The 21,817-nt window shown below is 43.3% G+C and overlaps 1 protein-coding gene and 1 long non-coding RNA gene across 7 annotated transcripts in view; one reads left to right on the forward strand and one right to left on the reverse strand.

Annotated features, from left to right (window-relative positions):
- Positions 1–2,033, reverse strand: part of LOC114081378 (uncharacterized) — a 118,181-nt gene extending 116,148 nt beyond the window's left edge. The window contains exon 1 of the long non-coding RNA XR_011704083.1: positions 1,922–2,033. This is a non-coding gene — a long non-coding RNA (uncharacterized lncRNA). The remainder of the gene's footprint in view (positions 1–1,921) is intronic.
- Positions 2,034–2,342: 309 nt separating this feature from the next.
- Positions 2,343–21,817, forward strand: part of LOC114105017 (transducin-like enhancer protein 1) — a 91,708-nt gene continuing 72,233 nt past the window's right edge. For 4 of the 6 annotated variants that reach the window (XM_071600539.1, XM_071600540.1, XM_071600541.1 and 1 more), the window contains exons 1-4: positions 2,343–3,660; positions 4,450–4,550; positions 5,988–6,051; positions 6,172–6,216. In XM_071600539.1, coding sequence (XP_071456640.1) covers positions 3,637–3,660; positions 4,450–4,550; positions 5,988–6,051; positions 6,172–6,216 — 234 coding nt within the window. In that variant the 5' untranslated portion in view covers positions 2,343–3,636. Of the gene's footprint in view, positions 3,661–4,449; positions 4,551–5,045; positions 5,236–5,693; positions 5,767–5,987; positions 6,052–6,171; positions 6,217–21,817 lie in introns of those variants that run through there. The other 2 variants (XM_071600543.1, XM_071600544.1) reach the window with 2 other exon arrangements.

The following is a 21,817-nucleotide window of genomic DNA, read 5'->3' on the forward strand; positions in this document are numbered from 1 at the left end:
TGTGGCATAGAAGAACTTTCTACGCAGTTCTGGCACTGATTATGGGATAAACTGACCACAGACTGGCATTTGTGGCCCAATCACTGGATGATGATTTACAGGGGCACAGGCTGCCAAAGCACAAAGCCTAGTTGTCCATGTATCATCTGATTTCAAATGTCCTGTATGTGGAGCAAGCCTGCTCTCACCATCACTGTTTAACCAAGGAGAAAGGCAGTGTTTCCCTCTTTTCATGCTCCATATTAGTAGTAATATGAATAACATAACACCCTTCCCAATTCCATTTAATGAACATGCCCCAAAACTGCCATGCCAAACTTGTTTTAAGAATTTACTATGGTCTTCAGACTGGCTCAAAAATTGCTCTTTTATTTTTCATTTATAATTGATATTTGGGATTGATGCAATTACATACAAATCAATATCATGCATATTTAAAAACAACTTCAACAGTGAACTGTATTATCTAAAACGATTCTTTTAATATTTCAAAGAAAAAGATCTCTGTAAAAGCAAAATTTCTAATAAAACATATGTCTACTTAAATAGGCCCCTTCCCATAAGTCTCTTGAAGGTAAAATAAGGTTTTAAACTAAGAGGTAAAATAAGGGATGGTTTTAAAAAAGAGGGAGGATTTTAATACCAAACATTTGTTTACTAGTTTCCAAAATAAGATGAACGATTGTCCAAGATGCACCTTTCTTAGGGAGGAAGAAAACAGCACTATTCTACTCACTACTCACATGCAAAGAGCTCCACTGAACTAGTCTTTAAAGTTTATAGGTAGTGGTTGGGGGGGGCTAGGAGTATAGCTTAGTTGGTAGAGTGCTTGCCTAGCATGCACAAGGTCCTGGGTTCAATCCCCAGCACCACCAAAAAGTGGTATATAAAGTGTAGGTAGTGGCAAAACAAAATAAATAAATAAAACTATACACATGGGAACTCTGAAGGTTTTTCCTGCTGTGTATTTGGACATACGGATGGAAACTGGAAACTCTGAGTTCTATCAGCATCCCTTTTCAACTAAGAACCTTAACTATGCCACCTACCCAAAGTCTTTTCAAGCAGCTACTTAACACTGCTCAGCCCAAAGGTACCACCCAAACTCTGGGGGTGGGGTAGGCGGGGCAGGTTTTTCAGGTCTCTGGGATGTGTTATTCCATTCTCTCTTTGTTCCTAAGACATGGAAAAGACTCATGGTCTCCCGGTTGAGAGGCTCCTGAAACGTTCCGTCACCTCCTCCTTCCTCATACACAGGGAAGTCAGACAAGGACCGGGATTTCTCGCCCCAAGGAGAGTCATCTGCGCCTGGGACACACGTGCCTAATATTGGTCGCACCTTGGAAATCCTTCCCGCCAAGAAGACAGGCCGGTCTTTTCGCAAAATGGTTTGAGATCCTTCAATAAAACCTGAAACCCACTACTTGCGGAGCAAAGCGGATAGGTGGGGTGGGCGGGCATTATCGTCAGGACTAATGCCGCTGATGTACCTATGCCACCTAATGCATTGCTCATCTATGAATTTTCCATTAAGTGCACAATTCGCTTCTGCGTCCGTGAAAAGGTAGCTCAAGGTAAAACAAACCTCACAGACATTTTTGAACGTAACCTCACTTTCAAAGAGTAGCATCAAACAAGGGCCAAAACCGAAAAACACATTTTGCTTAAATTACCCAAAAGCGACCCCTTCGTCCCCAATAAGAAACAACGCGGTTAGTCTCTGAGTTACTTTCACTGAGATCTGAAGATTTTCATTAAAGGGAAAAGTGAACAAGTGGAAGGGTTTCTGCAAAGTCTACCCCCAGCTTCCGCCACTGCACTATCGACGGTCCCTCCAGCTTGCGCGCTCTCGCGCGCTCCCAAGCCAGCCCCACGTTACTTTGATTGACAGTTCGGCCCCGCCGCGCTCCTTCCCACCGACCTTCCAATCCTTCGTGCCAATCTCCGGGTCTCGCCGCTTCCCATTGGCTGGTTTTGGCGTCCCGCGGCTCCTCCAGGAACAGTTCCTCACCGAGCCCGGGAGGACGCGGCTGGCGGAGAAGGGGCGGGGGGAGGGTTGGAGGGGAGACGGGGGAGACGGCGGAGATGGAAGCGAGGGGGGCGGGTAGGAGAGGAGGGGGAGGGGGAACGGGCCGTCCGGCACGGCGCAGCCATAGGCTCCGGCGAGGCGCTACGTCAGTGCCCCACGTTGGGCACGGTGCACTGGATTGGCTGACGCGGGCCTCCGCTCCCCCCGGCTCCAGCTCGGCCCCCGGCCCCCGCAGGCTCTGTGCTTGCGGCCCCCGCCCGCGCGGGGCTGGGCGGGGCCGGCGCTGGTTAGCTCGGGAGTGTGAAACCGCGTGTTAATGTAACCGGCGTGAGAGGCGCGGGCAGCGGTGGCGGTGGGAGCGGCGGCTGCAGGAGCAGCAGGAGCGGCGGGTACCCGGTGCCCAGCGTCCCCGAGGCAGCCGACTGCTCCACCCCCACCCTCCTACAGCCGGGCAGGACCTGCGCCACTAACCTGGCCCTCCGCAGTCCCGCGGCGACCGAATCCTCTTTGGCTGCGCTGCTGTGACAACTCGGGACTCGCCCTAGGAGTTTGCCCGCTGGGGAGGGAGACCAAGCGGCAGAGCGCACTCTTGCTCTTCTCTCCACCATTTCGCGGATGTCTTCCCCTGGGTCTTGAGAGAACTTTGCTGCAGGCTGGAGAGCCCTTTGCAGAGAGTGAGAAAAAGGGAAGAAAAGAAAAAGACCCAGGAAGAAGAGGCGCTGACGAAGGGTACTGAGCGGCTGTACGGCCGGGACAAGTGCGCGCAGGGCACTGCGCCCTAATGCGCCCCGGGCTCAAGGAACAGCGGGTGGTTGCGGGATTCCTCCACGAGGAGTAGCCCTGTGGGTCCAGGAGCGTTTGTGCAACCGCGGAGAACACCGAGTGCCGGTCGCACGGGGCGTGCCGAGCTGCCTCCCGGCGCGCCCTCCGCACTTTCCTCGCTTCGTCATCTCTCGTTCCCCATTCGGGGCTGAGGCTCTGGACCACCGGGTGAGGATCCTCAGCTTCGATCCCGACCTTGCAGTTTGCAGAAGGCAGTGAGCGCCTGGCCAAAGACGCCGCCGGGACCCGAGGAGTTGCCCCGGAACGCCGCCGGGTTTGTTTGTGTGTGGGTTAGCTGGGGGTGCCGCGTCACCTGCACCTCGCCTACTGCCACCGCTGTCGCGGGGAAAACCCGGGGAGGAGGCTGATCAGAAGAGCAAAGCAAAACAGCCCGCCTGGATTTGTGTGCCCGGGACGGGCGCCCGGCACGCGGATCTCGGAGAGGAGTGCCGCCGGAGTCACCGCGACCCCACCTCCTCGTTTGGGCGGCCGAGGGCCGCGGGTTGGAACGCAACCCCCGCGCTCTTTCCCTGTGCGCCAGAGACGCCGCGCAGATTTTCGGAGCAGCCCGCACCTGGGCGCCCCACAATGTGGCCCTGAGGGCGGAATCCCATAGGCAGGAGCTGCCGCCGGCACCGAGAGGCCACAGAGTGCGCCCCGGTGCGTGGCCAGCGCGCCCGCTTCTGCCTGGCCTCCTGGCTTAATTTTCCTCGGCGGGATTAAAGTTGGAAATTGAGCGGAGAATTGAGTTGTCCGGGAACCGAGCCGCGGCAGCCGCCAGAGCGATGTTCCCGCAGAGCCGGCACCCGGTGAGCCAAGGGCGGGTGGTTGGGTGGGGGGCTTGAGCGAGGGTTGGGGAAGGGCTTTCCCTGTGCGGTAAGGGACGAGTGGCTACTGCAACCTGGCAGGCTCCTTCGCCCCCAGCGGTGCCAGGGTGAGCGGGTCTTGGGCTCGCCCACCCTAGGGCAGGGAGTGAAGTGAAACTCAATCCCCCCCTTTCCTTCTGGGCCCCCTCCTATTTGACGTCTAGACAGGGCGGACGAGGGCGCCCGGGGAGGCTGGGGTTTCTTTCCTGGAGCCACATCCTTCCCATTTTCCCGAGGCGTGTGGGGCGCCCCCCCTTTGTTTCTTGTCTCCCTTATTTACATGTCAATGTAGCCCCCGTTCTGGTGCGCCCAGTGGTGGCCCTGGCGACTCTGGGAATGGGGAACGTTAGGCTGCTGTTTTTCTCCTCCGGTCCCCGGGGTCATTATCACCCGCATGGGGGAGGGGGCGGCGACGACGACGACTCGATCTGGCTTAGTCCTCTCCAGTTTCGGGGCAGCTCCCTTTCCCGGGTCTGGTTGACCTAGGCACAAGGCGCGATCCGCCCTGGAGGATGGAGGAGATTCTGTTCTGAGCCTTTTTAGAAGCTGAGGGCAGGAGGAAGGGCCACTTTCTCTCCAAAGTGAATCGTAAAGTTGAGTTTGGGGCTCGTTTTTTCACCACTTAACTTTATTTTTGTTTATGCCTTATCCGATTTCTCCCTCTCCTGACTTTCTGCTTTATCCATCCGCCCGCATTCTGGTGCCTCGGTGCCCCTCGCTGGTCGCCCCCAGACGCCTCATCAGGCTGCAGGCCAGCCCTTCAAGTTTACTATCCCGGAGTCCTTGGACCGGATTAAGGAGGAATTCCAGTTCCTGCAGGCGCAGTATCACAGGTGCGTGTCCATCCGCCTCACGCGAGTGGTCGGTCGCCCAGGCTGCCCGGTGCCCCTCATCTCCCATTCTACTGGCGGCGGCGCCTGTACTTAGTACTGGCGTCCAGGCGGTGGCGTGTGGAGTCGCAGTTAAGACCTGTCATTCATGTTACCCCCTTCAGTGTCTCTTCTCGGGCCGCCTCTTTTCTCTTGTCTCCTCCTCCTCCCATTGTTTCCCTTTTGCCCGTTTGCTGCTGTTCCAGGGAGTCCTTTTTCGTGTATTTAGGAGTTGCATGAGAACCGTCAATATTTGCACTTCATTTATTTATTTTGCAACAGGCTGAGCTGAAACATTGGTTCAATCGATGCCTCAGCTCTGGAGTGCGGGTTCATGGAAGCAAAGCCATGTTGAAATCGCTGTTTGCCATGCTAGGAAATTGGGTTGTCTGAGACAAAGTCCGTTAGGGAAGGCTAGATGCTTTTAGCTACGCCCATCACTGGTGATGATGAGGGAAGAGATGGATATCAAGTAGGGGAAAGCACACCTGCATTGGCCTCATTCTGGGTTGTTTTGAGTGGGACAAGAGAGAGGAGTCACATTTATATTAATGTCAGCCTTAGTTACTTGTAATGATACCTACCGTCAAAGGATTTATAAATGAAACTATTGGTAAAGTATTCTGCCCATGGTGAATTTTCCAGAAAGGTTAGTTCATTTCCTTTGATCCTATGAGGTTTTGGCTCATTGGAGCTAAGAAATAGCTATATTGACATTTTTACTTTTGTAGTGCTTGAGAAAAAGCACACAGATAAGCTAAGTGGCTTGGGTGTGAATTTTCTTATTTTGTCAGGGGCTTTCTGATTATTGACCTTTTGTCTACTTGTAGATACTATCTCCAGAGCTTGAGGCATACTTGCACATACCATGTTTACCTAACAGGGAGAACTTCAACCCACTTCATTGCAGTAGCTGCTTGACATATTTTGGCAGGGATTTAAAAATCAAAGGTTTTGAAAGGGAGCAGCCATAGTAGAAGTAATTTTACAGATAAGGTTTTCAAACCTAGAGACTGTTTAAATTGGCAAGATGGTACAGACTATGCTGAAGTCTGAAAAGTGTTGCAAAGGCCAGATTTTGGTGTAGTCTAGAGAAATGAACTTCGCAAGGAAGTAAGGAACAGATAACCATGAGGAGAAATCTGTTTTGATGGACTTTTCATTCTTGGCATCGGACCAGGTATGCATCAAGAAGAAAAAAAACTGTAGTTGAAAGGGATACCCTGTACTGTTAACCTTATTCTCTGTTAAATGCAAGGACAAAGCTTTCAGGTGTTTACCTAGATAGTTTATGGTTTTTCCAAATTGGTCTTTGTTTTTACTTGAAGTGCAAATATGTGAGGCAGATGTTAAAACAAGTGACATAATGTTTACATTAAGTTGCCTGTTTTGTTTTCATAGCCTTAAATTGGAATGTGAGAAACTGGCAAGTGAAAAAACAGAAATGCAGAGGCACTATGTGATGGTAGGTATAAAAAATTGGACTTTTTTTCTTTTCATATAAGTATCATTAAGTATATATTCTTAGCATTATAAAAGCATGAGTTAATGAAATACCGGGTTCTTTTTTTTTTTTTCTTTACAGTATTATGAAATGTCATATGGACTAAACATTGAAATGCATAAGCAGGTAAGCTTTAATTGAATCTCAAGCCGAAATGAGAAATTTCTTCATGATTTTGTAACACTGACTTTGTCCTCAGCCCTGGGGTTGTTGGGTGGGCGTTTGTGTGTCATTTTTTCTTTCCTCTTAGTGTCCTGTATCTTCCTGCGAATTGGTAATGGTAGTATTCTGCAGCAAGGATTGCTTCTTGACAATTACCTTGATTTTAAATGACAATTACCTTGATTTTAAAGGTGGGAGGTGCTTTGGAAATGTAAAGTAGCCTGTTTACAGACAGATAAGAACTGAGACTCCAGAGTTTCCTGGGGTTTCTCTCACAGAATTGCTGAAATTTCGAGTAGTGTTTGTACTGTTTGGGAAGAAAGTGTGGACCTGTGTGGGGAAGAAGAATGGTTAGGAGGTTTTCTTAATCAGATTTAACAAGGTATGTGACTAACTGGAGTACTCCTTATGCTTTGGGGTTACACAGAGTGACCCTGAGGATTGGTGACTTATCAGCAGACATCTCTTTGAGAAATTCCTCAGTTGATGCAGGTTTGGAAGTGAAAAAAGCATCCTTTTATGGCCACAGCATATGTTGAGAGTTACTTCAGTCCTAGTGGTTTTAAAAGCATGAAAAGATTAGTGACTGGAAAGCTCTAGCTATGACTATGAGTTTGCAAGTTCCCATAAAATTCACACTTATGGCTACTATAATGGTGTATAAAAAGAGTATTGAGCTGGAACAAGGCACTAAGGACCTCATAAGAGAAGAAAAGCTAAATGATTGCTCAGCCCAGAGGACTCTCAATTGAGTAGTCATTGTCTGCCAAAGAAAGCATTAATGGCAGGGTGTAAGTATTCTGGAGATATGCTGACATTCACTTTTTCATCAAGACACTGGTACAATAAGTCTTTTAGAAATCGATTGCCTCTTAAAAAATTATCATCAGATGAAGTTGCACAGTTGGACACATTTCAAAGTGCAACAATACAATTCTTACTTGATGTATATGTGCTATTTCATCTCAAACCCTTGTTTCATTAAATTAAAGAGCATGGCTGACCGGCTGGGGCACAGTGGAGAAATTGATTAGTTCAGCTTTCAGATCTTCCTTATATTCAAAGACTTTCATTAAGCAAGTGTGTTTCAGAGTTGAATTCTGCTTTTGTAACTGTGCTCTTTGATTTTTAATTCATCACAGATTTCATAATGTTAAGTTATCATGTACATTAGATCTATTTTCAGATATGTGTTTGGAAAGTGATAGCTTAGTTCAAGGCCTCTCATTAATAATGTAATTGGGCTTTTAAAATAGTGCTGATTTTACTCTGATTTGCAAAGTTAGTAGCCTAGCTTGTATTGGGATTGTGCCTTTGTTTTTGTATTGTTTCAGTGGCTAGTGCCTTATTGAGACAATTATGCCTTGTTGATAGTAAATAAACCAGAAGATCTATGGCTCATGTCTATGGTCATTTAAATTAATTATGCAGATAAACCTTGCCTATGCATCCTAATTTGCTACTTCAACCTCCAGTACTAGGACATGATACTTTATCACTGAGCTATATCCCCAGCCCTGTTTATATTTGTTTTTATTTAAGTTGCTAAGGCAGGCCTTGAACTTGTGATCTTCCTGCCTCAGTTTGCTGGGATTACAGGTGTGTGCTACTATGCCCAGCTACTTTTTTTTTTTTTTTTTAAAGATGTCCTCAAGGGCACATTTTTTAAGGGTAGGGTGGGGGGGGGACAGATATTCTTTAAGTGTAAGAGGAAACTTGAGTTTTTGTTTTTTTTTTTAAACCCATAAACTTGAAGGATTTAATAACCTCATCGACTCTTTTACAAGGGAACACCACCCTTGTGTGATGTTGTATGCTGGTGCTGGGTTTATTGGGAAAGATAAAAGAGGTGTAATTCTTGTGGGTTCCTATAGGTTACATGACAGGGTGACCTTTTTGTCATGTTAGGGGGAAGGGGGAGAGAGAGTGTCAGAAACCTCATGTGTGAAAATAGTTTTCTAGTGAGTTTCTGTACTGTGTTGGGCATTTATGAGTATGTATTGTCCATCTATGAGAATGTGTGCGTTAATAATATGCTGTGTATAACTGGCTCAGTAATTTGAAAAATGTGAAATGCTGAGAGAGACCATGTTCTTCATAGTAGGGTATTAAGCCCCCTGAAATTTAGTTTATATTGTAAATGCTGACAGACCCTTAACTAGAGTGGTGTGCAAAGTAATGCTATAATTCAGTTTAAAGTGGTCTTACATTTGAAAAACATCCTTCTGACTGTCACACATTAATAATAAGTTCTGAGGAGGCATTTGGTGTAGCTAGTAATCATAATTCTTATTAAAACTGGTGACGTCTGGCCCCCAGGGTGCAGCCAGGCTCAAATTGATGCTTTTCGCCGCCTGATCACCAGCATGGCCTAAGTGCTCATTATATTGTAGAGAGGGCCTTTGGAGCTCTCATTAGATTTGACAGGAATTCTCTCTAGGGGGAAACTGGGCATTAGCGAAGACTCCTGACAGGCTGAAATTATTCCTGCTTTATGGCTTATAACCAAATGCTAGCAAGGCATCATCAGGGGACACAAAAAAATTGTCATTTCTGACAACATCTTTGTTACTGGGGGAAAAAAAAATGCAGTGATGGGGAAACTTTCCATGTAGAGAGCTTTAATGCAGTTAAGATTTGTCTGCAGTGTGACGACTGCTCTGCTTCCTACCTTTTCAACTGGCTTGTCGGAAGGAGTAAGTTTTAGAGTTCAATGTCAAATCTCACTACCAGCTTCTCTGGCTGGAAGTTTTAAAGTGGAAGCACTGGCCAAATCAAGAGTGGTATAATTGTGGTTTCCTTACTTGGTGTGGTGCTCCCAGTCTGTTTGTGTCGTGTCAACACTTCCTGATAAGGCTTCCTCTTACTTTCTCTGCTCCCATTTGTGGTTCCTTACTGAAAAGGCAGCAGAGCCAGCATGGGAATAGATACTTGAGTCTTTTATTGTAGCATTAAGACAATTTTTTCCTCCTTAGAGCTTTTTAATAGGTCCCTGTCTGTCCATTTCTAAACATGTAGATGTTGGATTTTAGCTTTTTTGTTTGTTTGGTGGTGCTGGGGATTTTATCCACGGCCTCACGCTAGGCAAGCACACATCCCCAGCTTAGCTCTTATCTATTTCTAAACAAAAGAGAGGTGGAGACTTGAAAATTTGAAGGAATTCTGAGATCATCAGAGTATTATAAGTACATTGAAAAATAGGAAGCCCGTGTGAGTCTGGTTGTTTTCAAGGGCAATGCCGCAGTGTGTATGACAGCCTGATCTTTGATTTTCTTTGTTCCATGTCTTGGTATTATCTTGTTTGATATTTTGGGGAACAAAATATACTGTAAATTTCATACATAATCCTTATTTATCCCAATAGTGTATCTTTTTTGTGTGCTGATAAAGCCAGGTTATGAATTGTCACTAGTGACATCAGTTTTACAGATTTTAATAGTGATTTGGTCTCATGACCTCCATAGGCATCCCTTAAAGTAGTTTGTATAGGTATTTTGTTTTGCCTGAAGCTGTGAGCACATGTTCATGACTGGGGCTTGCTTAAGGCCCAGCGTCTGCTGACGCTTTAGCTGGGGTTGCCTGGTTTTAGGTAACTAGTGCTGTTCCCTCCCCACCCTCACCCCCACCCCAGGTGCCCTTGGGAAGATGAGGCCAGTAGTAGAATTGCCATTGGACCTGTATGTTGTGACCCACATCTACCTCTTTTTGTGCTGATTAGTTTCACTTTTTTTTTTTTTTTTTTTTTTTTGGTGTTGGGCGTTATTGGGGATTGAACCCCTGGGTGCTTTACCACTGAGATTTTTATGTTGAGATAGTGCCTTGTTATGTTGCTGAGGCTGACCTCAAACTTGTGATTCTCCTCCCAAGTCTCTGGATTACAAGCATGAACCACTGTGCCCAGCTTCAACTTCATGATTTACAGGACATATCAGGGATGGGCATATGTTCTAAAAGTTAGGAAAACCAGCAGTGCTAGTTTTCTATGATTTCAGATCTGTGGGTGTCACAAACCATGGTATGTAGAAAGTTGTATCTGACTGAATAATACTGTCTTCTGGTTAAAATACATTTAAGAACAGAAGAACCAATACATTTCTGAGTGAATCAGAACTTCAATGTGTGCTGTAAAATTTCTCTTAGAAAAATAATTGCTTTTTAGTGAGGTTTTTTTTTTTTTTTTTTTTTTTTTGGAAAGTATTTCTGTGGGATTATGTAAGGGATTCCCCTGAGGGTTAATTTCTCAATGTAGCATTTACTGTTTGTTCTAAGTTTTACTTTCTTTTATGTTTGTATGGAGGGCGAGGGCACTGTGGTAGAACCCAGGCGTGTTCTACCTTCCAGCTATATTCTCTGTCTTTTTTATTTTGAGACAGAGTCTTGCTAAATTGCTGAGGCTGGTCTTTTTATTTGTAATCCTGGCTCAGCCTCCAGAGTAAATGGGATTATAGTCATGTGTCACTGTTCCAATTACTGCCCTGTCTCCCACCCACCCTACTATGGATTAAACTCAGGGGTACCCCCAGCCCTATTTTGTATCTTATTTAGAGACAGGGTCTCACTGAGTTACTTAGCACCTCGCTTTTGCTGAAGCTGGCTTTGAACTCGCAATCTTTCTGCCTCAGCCTCCCAAGCAGCTGGAATTATAGGCGTGCCTGGCCCTGTTTTTTAATTAGTTTTAATTTCTGTTTCTCACTTTGAGGTGTTTTGTTTTGTTTTGTTTGGTGCTGGGGATGGAACCACCCAGGCCTCCTTGCACATACCAGCTGTACATTCTGCCTTAAACTTCACCCCAGCCCTGTGATCTACCGCCCCCAGTCAAAATCTCAGACTAGCTGAAGTATAACCACTTAGAATTAAGCTCCACCAGGTGTTAAGCACCTTGTAATATGAAGAGGGTAACTGTCATCAAGATTAGAATGATCCCAACTTCATTTTCATTAGCTAGGCCTGCCCTTTACAAGCATAAGTTCAAAGAGAGAAATCTCTCAGTGTATTTAAAGCCTAGCTGAGTAAGATTAGCCTGTCCAGTCCCCCACCCCCACCCGGCGTTTTTTGTTTTTTTTTTTTTTTTTAAATCAAGCAGGGCCAATTTCTCACTACTTAACAGCTACCTGCCCAGCCCCTTCAGTAGCAGGCTGATGGTTGGTTTCTGCCCAGGGCCTCTGCTCTGGGGTAAGGAGACTAAAGCCTCAGACATGCAGTTTAAGGAGACATCAGAAAATATAGTAATCATGATTAATTTTACATATACTTTTTTTAAAATATGATATTAGTCATGGAACCTAGGAGCATTCTGCCTCTAAGCAACGGCTCTAGCCCTTGTTTTTAAATTTTATTTTGAGACAGTGGCTTGCTAAGTTTTCCAGGCTGGCCTTGAACTTGGTGGTGATCCTCCTGCCTCAGCCTCCTGAGTAGTTGAGATTACAGGTGGTTTAGTAATATTTTCTTCCTTGTTCCCTTTCTCATTTCTTGTCTTCCTCCCCTCATACCCTTCCCCGCTCCATTCCTCTGAGGATGGAACTCAGGGCCTCATGCATTTTAGGCAAGTACCGAGATAAATCCTAGCCCAGTAATAGTTTCGGCACAGGTACAATTTTGGGGGGGTGGGTACATACTGGGGATTGAACCCAGGACCTTACACATGCGAGGCAAGCATTCTAGCTACCACTGAGATTCACTCTAAGTCTGATAAAATATTTTAAAAATTCAAAATGAATACCCCCCAAATCCACACAGAACAAAATATCAGAATTTCCTCTAAGGATGGGAATGAGCAATGTCAAGGTCAGATTAAGGTGATGCAAGGGAGGCAGAGCTGGGCCAGTGTGGGGGTCAGAACCTCCCCCTCTTCCTGCTGGGAGTGGCTGTGACCTGTAGGATCTGCCTTGGTTCTGTTTCTTTCACTAAGATTATTTAATTAGGAACTAGACATGTCACTAGATTCCAGGGCTTCAGGTTCCCTTTTTGTAAATGAGGGAGTTATAGACTGAAGTCTGTTGGCCTCACATGGCAGGAATCATCCCAGCACACTCCACAGAACCAGCACTGTGGAATTTGAGGAGAGTCCTTTGCCAGAGGGCTTAAGATGTTCTTCCAAATAATGTTTATTAAAAAAAGCAGAAAGGAAATCTGTTTCTTTAGTAAATATTTAAATAAACCATCATGAGTGGTAGTTAAATTAAAGATATATTCAGTTACTGGCTCATGGGGCCATTTTATGCATCCGGAGAGCAGAATTTTTGCTCTTGGTTGCTCAACCTCTGTGCCCTCCAGCAGCAGAATGACCAGGAGGGAACTGAGAAACTTGGCCCTTCACTTTGACCAACTCAGTTCCCCACCCCCACCATTGCTTACTGTTGCCTCAGATTTTCTTTTAGATTGAAATTCTTACAGCTAGTATCTTTATTGTGGAGTATTTAGAATAGCACTTTTTAATTCAATTTTAGATAGCTTTTTTTGTCAGTTGGCTTATTCAACAAGATCAGGCGTTTATACTTTCAGAATAGCTCTCACTAATGATATTGGAGATTTCTTCAGTAAAATGTATACCATAGGATGGTTCGTGGGGGAGAAACATGAGGCACTAGGATTACAGGCGTGCGCCATCTTGCCGGGTTCCAACTTGATGTTTTAAGTAGTTATTGTGTATAGGTAGGAGGTAGGTGTGTACAGGTAGTGATTGATGCATGGTTTCATCTGGAAAATGAAATAATTTACACTGAAATTTTAACATATTATGATATTCAAGTATTGCCATTCACTTAATTTAATAAAAAAGGTCTCAAATAATTGTTTGCAAAAATAAAATGTTTTCAAAATTGCTGAGTTGGTTGACTGTCCAGTCACTATAATGTTTTTTGAAATGTTGAAATATATGGTTTTATCAAATAATATGTGATTTAACACAATTACATATTTCATTATTTAACATTAATCTTTTTGGTGAGGGAGATCTAACCCAGGGCCTCACATACTTGCTAGGAAGTGCTGTACCTCTGAGCTAAGTCCCCTGCCCTTCTATTTTTGGTACTATACTGGGGATTAAACATAGGAGTGTGCTGTACTACTAAGCTACATTCCCCAGTCCTTTTTTTTTTTTTTTTTTTTTTTGGTGCTGGGGATCAAACCCAGGGCCTTATGCATGCAAGGCAAGCACTCTCTACCAACTAAGCTGTATCCCCAGCCCCTCCCAGTCCTTTTTTTCTTTTTTTTTTAACTTTTTATTTTGAGACAGGGCCCAGGCTGTCTGTCCTCAATTTGACACTTTGCCTTAGCCTCCCAATTTGCTGGGATCATAGGTGTGCACTGTTGTGCCTGTCATAAGGTTTAAATTTTTAATAATTCCATTTACCTGCTTTGAATCATAATTGTTTACTCCCTTCCCCTTCACGCTTACATAGTGGGTATAAAAAGCAAATTTCTCCTTTTATTTTTTATAAGGAAATTTTATTTTTTAATTTTTTATTGTGCTGGAGATCAAACCCAGGGCGTTGGCGTGCTGTACAAACATTCTACCACTGAGATACATCTCAGCCCTACTTTGTCATTTTTTGACCACAAAATTTGTTAGCAGAAAAAAAGGTGGGGTACTGGTCATTTTTGGTTAAAGAAAAAATGAGCCAGGCATGGTGGTGCATACCCATTAATCCCAGCAACTCAGGGGTCTGAGGCAGGAAGATTACAAGCTTGAGGCCAGCCTCATCAACTTTATCGAGACCTCAAAATAAAAGGACTGGTCATGTGCTCAGTGGTACAGTGCCCTTGGGTTCAGTTCCTTGTAGCCCCCACAAAAAAACAAACCAAAACAAAAAACCTTGGAGGAGAACAAAATCTGAAGATTCTACCAATTGAATTAAAATTTTCATCTGTCAAATAGAAAAAATTATTATGTGGGGGATGTCCACAAATGTGTAAGCTTCCTGAAAAGGGTAGAATTGTGTAAACAACCTGCTGAGCATCCCTGAAATCTCTTCTCGATGTGCTAATAGATATTCATTAGATAGTTACTACCCATTAGGTGAGGTGGGGGTAGGCTTTGAGAATGTAGGTACATTTGAACTTTCACACCGAAGTAGCCCCTATGAATGGATATTTTAAATGGAGAGGTTAAAATAAAAGTGCTACATGTCAGAGCACTCCCTAAGTTGGACCCTAGGGTATATCCTTTTCTACCTCGGAGACTAACCTACTTCAGACCTATCTGCTCCTTGCAGCTCTAACCCTGGAATGGGAGAACCTTTAAGATGGTAAATGCTGTACAATGCTGTACCTCATCAGGTATGGCTTTGGGGCTTTGGGGCTTTGTAAGTTTTATTTCCCACTCTTGCCTGTCACTCATAGCCTTCTGTGTCTGCCCCTGACTGCTGCTTCATTCATATTTGGCTCCATCTGCTTCTTTTCCTTGTATACCCTTTAATCCAGTCTTTTCATACTGAAACTGAGTTTCTTGTTTCCTTCATAAACAGTCCAGGCCTTTTTGGTCAGACTTCACAGGCCTTCCTCAGCTTTCTCCAAGGTCTCATTCAGATACACTGCCTATTTCCCTCAGGGCCTTCCATGAGGGCACCAAGAGCAGGCTGTCACACCCTTACTTTGCTGTGTTCTGTCATAAGGTTTGTTCTCGTGCCTCTGTTATTACTCCAACTAGGTTGTAGTCCACTCCAAGCTTGAGCATGAGGTGTGTCTACCTTCCCAGTGAGTTCTGCGGTATAGGTGCTTGGTATATAGTGTATTTAGTGTATTCCTCATGTATAGTGGTAGTTGCAGGTGTTTTGGGTCCTGAACATTTGAAAGTTGAAACCTATTTTGCAAAAAAAAAAAAGTTGTACAAATTTTTTTTTTTAAACACAAGCACACAACATTGCTCTACCCAACAATTTTGTTTGTGTACATCTCAAGATTCTTCTGCAAGTCCATGAAATCCAGGTTAAAAACTTAGAATGCCGGAAGGGATCCTTAAGCAAAAATTTAAAAATGAAATCTGTTCATTGTGGTTGTAATAATCTCATCTAACCACTTCTTGTTTTTCTTTTGGAAAGGTGATTCACAGTCAGAATATCCATTGAGATATCTTAATGAGGAGTTTAATTATAGTAATGCATTTGGATTTGAACTTAAAAAGAGGAAACAAAAGTAGCATGTTGCTGAGGCCTGGGTTTTGGTGTGAATTGATGTGTGCATACATTACTGTCCCTGGAACTGTCACATATTGCTTAAGGACAACCACAGCTGCCAATAGGGTTGTGGATAAATTACATTACAAGCTTCTTGCAAGGCATTACATTTGACTTAATCACCAGTTTTCTTGGTAATATAATGACTATGACTATTGATTAGTAAAGTCCTTGCATTGGCCCTAAACTCTCCTAAACATCTGAATTTTGAAAAATTTTAAATCAACAGAAAAGGAGAGAGAAATACACAGTGAACATCCATCTTACACCCACCTCTATTGTACCTGGAGTCTGTAAATTAACATTTTATAATACCTGCATGTTGAATATCTCCTACATAGAGACATTCCCTTCCCTCCTGGGAGGAAGAATCTGGAGAATTTGGAAGGGCTTGTCAGAGGATCAGGCCTGTCTTTAGCTACTAACATCAGTCTAGACTCAATGTGAAAGAGGGATTTTCATGTATATGTGAAGAGTTCTGCCTTAGCAAGTTTTCATAAGATTTTTCTACTAGACTTGCCCCCTTGTGTTTTGGGCATGATTGTGTTAAGTTCTCCAGCATTTTTTGGTGTTAAGGTGCTTTCTTTATCAAGTGGAAGCATAGATTTGTACTTGAACAAAAAAAAACTAGACTCCCCTTACCAAGCTTTCCTGTCTACCTTCCTTTTGGCCCTTTAATGAAACTTGCATTATAATGCACCTTTAAGATCTGACCAATGTTTTGCTAGGGGGGATGGCTTTAGTGTGGATGGGTAGTAAGCTGGAGAATGATTTTGCAAAAGGAGTCTTGATTTTTGAACTTTGTTTAGAAACTGTCCTGGTGGGGAATTTCACCTGTGGGTGGCACGGGGGTGTGAAGGGCCAGAAAACAAAACCTCTTTCAGGTCCCCAGCATGCTGAGCTGTCTCTCTAAGGCTGTGTCCTCCAGGTCGGCTCTTCAGGAGCCCAGCCTTTGTTCCTTCCTGTGCCCTCTTGATTTCTTGAGCAAACAGCTGGTCAGAGCCGCTTATAAGTACGGTGACCAGCCAGTGTATTGACACACTCAGACACAATAGAAAACTGCATCTGGAGGCAAGCCATTGGGATTTGCAGTAAATATATTACAGAACACAAGTGACTTGCCGATACTGCTTGTTTAGCAGTTCGCAAGGCCAATGGCAGTATGGATTTTTGAATTAGAAGGGAAGGGCTGTTCTTTCTCTGTGCGGGAACATCTAGTTGATGTCTAGGGAGAAAATTGATTTAGAGAACAAAATGCAGCCGCCTTTATTTGTGCCATTTGAAAGGCTTCTATGGATTAGTGAGTGAAAATAAAAAGGTCACTTTGAGTTTAGGGAAGGGGGTCTTAACATTGATCTGCATCTTGGTTTGGGATGGAGAAAATAAAGAATGGGACACCAGGATAGAAGCAGGGCATCCCGTCCCCATGCAGCCTGCAGCTACAGGTGCCTGCTCCATTCTCAGATGGTTGTCTTTTTCAGTTATTTGGTTGTCAAAAATCAGCTTATTTTATTTTTGTAGAATGAGCTTTTTCAGGGGGGTTGGCAGGGGGACATTAGAGTAAGCCATAATCCCCATCCATGGAACTCATAGGAATTGTTCTCCAGGAGCTGTCAACCTTCCCAACCTCCTTTTCTGTGGATATTAATTTTATTTCTCCTTTAAAAAGAAAACAGGCAAGTAGAGTTAGGGGATGACAACAGTACCTACCCCATTGGATACTTACGTGGATTTAGTTAGTTATCGTATATAGGAGCAGTTAACATTGGATCCTGGCACAGGGACACATAGCTCTTATCTAAATCTCTTAGCAGTCGCTTTAGAACTCTATCCTGTCTGTTGGACTTGCAGGCTGTGTGAATCAGCTTTTTGTCACTGTGACTAAAATACCTGAATAGAACAACTTAGTGGAGGAAAGGTTTATTTGACTCAGGGTTTCAGGGGTTCAGTCCATGGTTGGGCAGCAGCATTTTTCTGGGCCCAAGGTGAGGCAGAATGTCCTGGCAGAAGGGCATGGTGGAGGAAAGCTTTACTCATGGCAGCTGGAAAGCAGAGAGAGAGAGAGATATGTGTGTTTGGAGGAGAGGGAGAGGGAGAGAGAGAGTTCACGCAAGCATGCGCAAAGGGACTGCAAAGCAGATGCACCCTTCTAGCCATGGGCCACCCATTCAGTCCATTCGAACTGAAATGGACTGATTAGGTTACAGTTCCCATAACCTAATCATTTCACCTCTGAGTATTCCTGCATTGACAACAGGGGCTTTGGAGGGACACCTCAGATCCAAACTATAACATAGGCCTTGCTTCATTTATACCTGTCTATTTCTTGTTTTTCCAAGCCTGGCTTCTTTCCTCTCTACTTCTGAATCAGTTCACTTTTCCTTTCCCTCTCTTATACTGTGAGTGTTTTATTTGTTTCCTTCTAAGTTCATAAGCATTTATCTTTAGGCTCAAAAGGAAAAATTAAAAAAAACAAACAACTTTAAAAAAAGAAACAGCCTGCATTGGCAGTCCCTACAGTCTAAGGAATATGAAGGAATTAAAATGCCTTATATAGACCAAACAGCAAAATATTCTCTCCATTTTTGACAACATTAAGTAATTAATTATGCTACCAGGGAGGACAAAGTTGTGTTTTTTCACTTAAGGCGCTGGATAAAGAAGAAATAGTATTTGGTTGTTTTATTGAATTGAGTTTTGGCAGCATAAAGGGTGGGTTGTATTTGAGATGTTTTTCTTTTTAACATAATATGGAAAACTGTTCATTGAAGAATTTGTCATCCTGAAAACAGGATGGAGGGGAGATTGTGTGTGGAACTATAAGGTATGTTGTTTTCTTGGTTAGAGAAAGGAAGAGCCTCAAGCCTTGAGGGGGGGTGTGTGAGTGTGTGTGAAATCTGTAAAGTGCGATATGAAGGTCTGAGTAAACTAATTGTGTTATTTCTACATAGACTGGCTCCATGGGCTTGAAATTTTTTTTTCTCATCATATTTACAGCTGATGCTTAGTGCTAATATTTTGGGGAAAATAAAAACCAAAACAAACCCTTACAAAGGAGAAAAGTAGAGCCATTGAAATTGGACATATGGGAAGTTGAGGCTTTTGACTCCTGTTGCCCCCTACGTTGCAGTAGAAACTTGTGGTGTGTCTGTAGTATTTGGGATAAAGGAAGACACAAGCTCAGGCAAGACACCAGTACCTGCTCTCAGGAGCTTAAAAGCTCAGCCGCCTGCTGATGTGGTGTGCTGAGGAGCTCCCTGTTAACATTTCTGTTTAGCTTGAGAAGTGGCCCTGACATCCTGAGTGTCTGTGGGGGAAGCACTGGGTTGTTGACAACCCCCTCGGCCTGCCAGTTGGCTGGGTTTCCAGCCTTTTCCATTTGTAAGCAGGCTGGCTCTTTTTACAGTGCCTGGGCCATGAGCTGCCTTGGAGCCTATGTCTGCCCAGCTTCTGAGAAGACGGGAATTGGACTACTGAAATGTATCCAACTTTTGTACTTTTTAGCTGACCAAAGGCCAAAATCATACCACTAATTCAAGATGGGAACTGCTGCTTTTTGATTCTTACTAAGAAACCTGTATTTCATAATTAACTACTGTGGATGCTGTGGTGTTTTTTAATTAAATGAAGCATAGGACGTATCAAATTTTGACTCTGGATTTTTCTAAGGGTACAGAGATTTTGAATGGTTGTTAATTTTGTGTTCATTTTATTTTTGCTGTTTTGGGAGTCGAACCCAGAGGTGCTCGACTACTGAGCTACACTCCGAGCCCTTTTTATTTTTTATTTTGAGACAGGATCTTGTTAAATGGCTCAGGGTGGCTTCCAATTTGGCGATCTGCCTCACTCAGCCTCCAGAGTCACTAGGATTACAGATATGCAGCACCATGCCTGGCTTGATGTGACTCAGTGTCAGAGTGCCTTCCTAAAATCTTGTGCAGTTATTGTTTTGGTTATTATTTTAGCACAGGTCAAATCTTTTTTCAAGTGTTTTTTTTTTTTTTTTAATTATTTTTTCTAATTAGTTTCTGAGATTACTCTTGCCAGCTTTCTCTCAAAATGCTGAAGTTGCTCCAAAGTTTTTATAGAATGAGTATCAATTGTTGCTTCTCGAATTAAAGCAATGTAAAAGGGAAGAAGGGCCTTCTGAGTAGACTTTGCACTCTGAGAATATTGGTATTGACACCATTCATAATTTGGAGTAGAGTTTGAAGACGAGATTCTACTGTTTGTCGCATACTGGTTAATATGGCTGTAAAGAGGAGATGAATGTGGCTACTTTTCCAAGTCTATTACTCAAGAGGACTGTAAATTTGATTGGCTGTTACAATTCTAGCAGAATCATTCGATTTGAGAGCAATAGAAAGATAAGATATCCAATTACCCAAATGATTTGCAGGGTTAGCCAACGTTGTCATGGAGACACGAGTTGGAACAAATTAAATTTTAAGCAATAAAATAATCTTAAAGCCCGTCTGGGAACAAGAAAATTTGGCAGTGGCACTTACCTGAATTGAATCTTAGCTTGACACGATGTTGTTTGACATTGATATACTGTGGGGGCCTAAGCTTATATATGGCACAACATTATCTTTAAAAAGTAACTCAGCCAAACCAGTAAAGGGGAATATTGGTATAAAATCAAGGAATATTAACATTGATTCCATGGCTTAAATGATAATTGGGCTGTGGTCTCTCAAGAATGTTTTGTATTTAAGGACCAAAATGCCTTAATAATGTTGAAGCGCCTTTAATTGGACATTTGAAAAAAAAAAAAGATTTATTTAGCAGCAACATGCAGTTTTTGGAACTGCTGTTCCCCTTTGTGTGTGTGTGAGCAGATGCAATAGAAATCGTGTGGATGTCTTTTGGTGGGGGGTGGAGGTGTAAGCATGCATATATTTGCATGTACAAGTAAGGAGATTTTGGCACATGTCCCTGCACTGCAGATGATTCTTCTTATTGGTTAAAATGTCTACTTTTCAGTACTTAGACTGGAAAATTTTGTTCCAAACTTTAGCTGATGACCTAAAACCTGAATAAGCGCTGGTCTGAAGCTAAGAAGGTTATTTCCCCTTTTTAATATATTGTTTAACTGGTTCCTGGCTTGTGCCTCAGATTTGAAAGCAGCTGAGTGGCCCAGAAGGAGGGAGGGCTTTTTATCCACATGTCTATTAGACAGATGGAGATGAAAATTGGTCTGAGGTCAAGCCATTTGCAGCGTTTTCCCAGCCTTCGATTTTCCTCTCATCCTCACCACAGATCATCTCAAATGATTCAGTAATGACCAAAAGTGCAACATTGACCTTTATTCCCTGGTGGATTACTGTGTTTCACAGTCCAAATGGCAGGAAGTCTATTCTGTTCTTCCAGAAGGAACGCAGCATTATTGAGCCAGCCCAGCCCTGTGGGAACCACACAAGTGCAGACCAGTGTAACATAATATGTGGGTTAAATTTGGTTTCTGGTGCTCTGGGAAACGAGAATTGACATGTCCTGGAACCCACATAATTAATGGGAGAATATCTAGGATGTTTTCTGAAAACACACACGGGCACATAAATTGATTTGTCCACTTGTAAAGTAACTTGTGTGGTAACTTCTGGTGGCCCCTGGTTTATAAATTGTTCACTCTTCTGTTACCCTCAATCGCTTCCCACTTTTTATTTAATGCTTCTCCAGTATATCTTGAGACAACGTTGTTAACACTGTATAATTTTAAAATTATAAATTGATGATGACTGGCATAAGGGACTTGGGCTGTTTCTTTGGCATACTTTTAATCGTGTATATTTTTGGTCAATCCGTGTAACCAAGAATAGAGTCTCTGACATACAACACACTTTTTTCTCCTGAAAGTAGGTTGATGGTTAATCTTGGAGGAATGGTACTTATTGTTCTTTTGCTTGGATTTCTCTACAGATTGTATTATAATGCTGTGATGGATGGTTTAAAAAAAAAAATTTTGGTAAAGAATTTGATTTGTACTTGAAATGTTACTCCTGTTTGCCTCCACATGCATCACTGAGTCAGTCAATACCCAGTGAAGCTGTACTCTGTCACATGTGTCATCTAGTATTTTTTTTTTTACCATCTTTTAAATATTTAAATTAAGCTTTTCCAAAGGTGTTTTCTTTGAAAATTTTAGCTCATATCCCAGATTTTCATTTTAATAATCCTCTGAACTGATTTATAAAAATGTATTGTGCTGGACATATTGATGTGCACCTGTAATCCCAGCTCCTCAGGAGGCGAGGTGGGAGCAACTTAGCAAGACCTTGTCTCAAAATAAAAAGAGCTGGGGATGTAGTTCATAATAGAGTGCCCCTGGGTTCAATCCACAGTATCAAAGATAAATATTTTTTTTCCTGACTGTTGACTTAATTGTTCAC

The sequence above is a fragment of the Marmota flaviventris genome, chromosome 13 (genome assembly GCF_047511675.1).
Source record: "Marmota flaviventris isolate mMarFla1 chromosome 13, mMarFla1.hap1, whole genome shotgun sequence".
In the NCBI taxonomy this organism is placed as follows: Eukaryota; Metazoa; Chordata; class Mammalia; order Rodentia; family Sciuridae; genus Marmota; species Marmota flaviventris.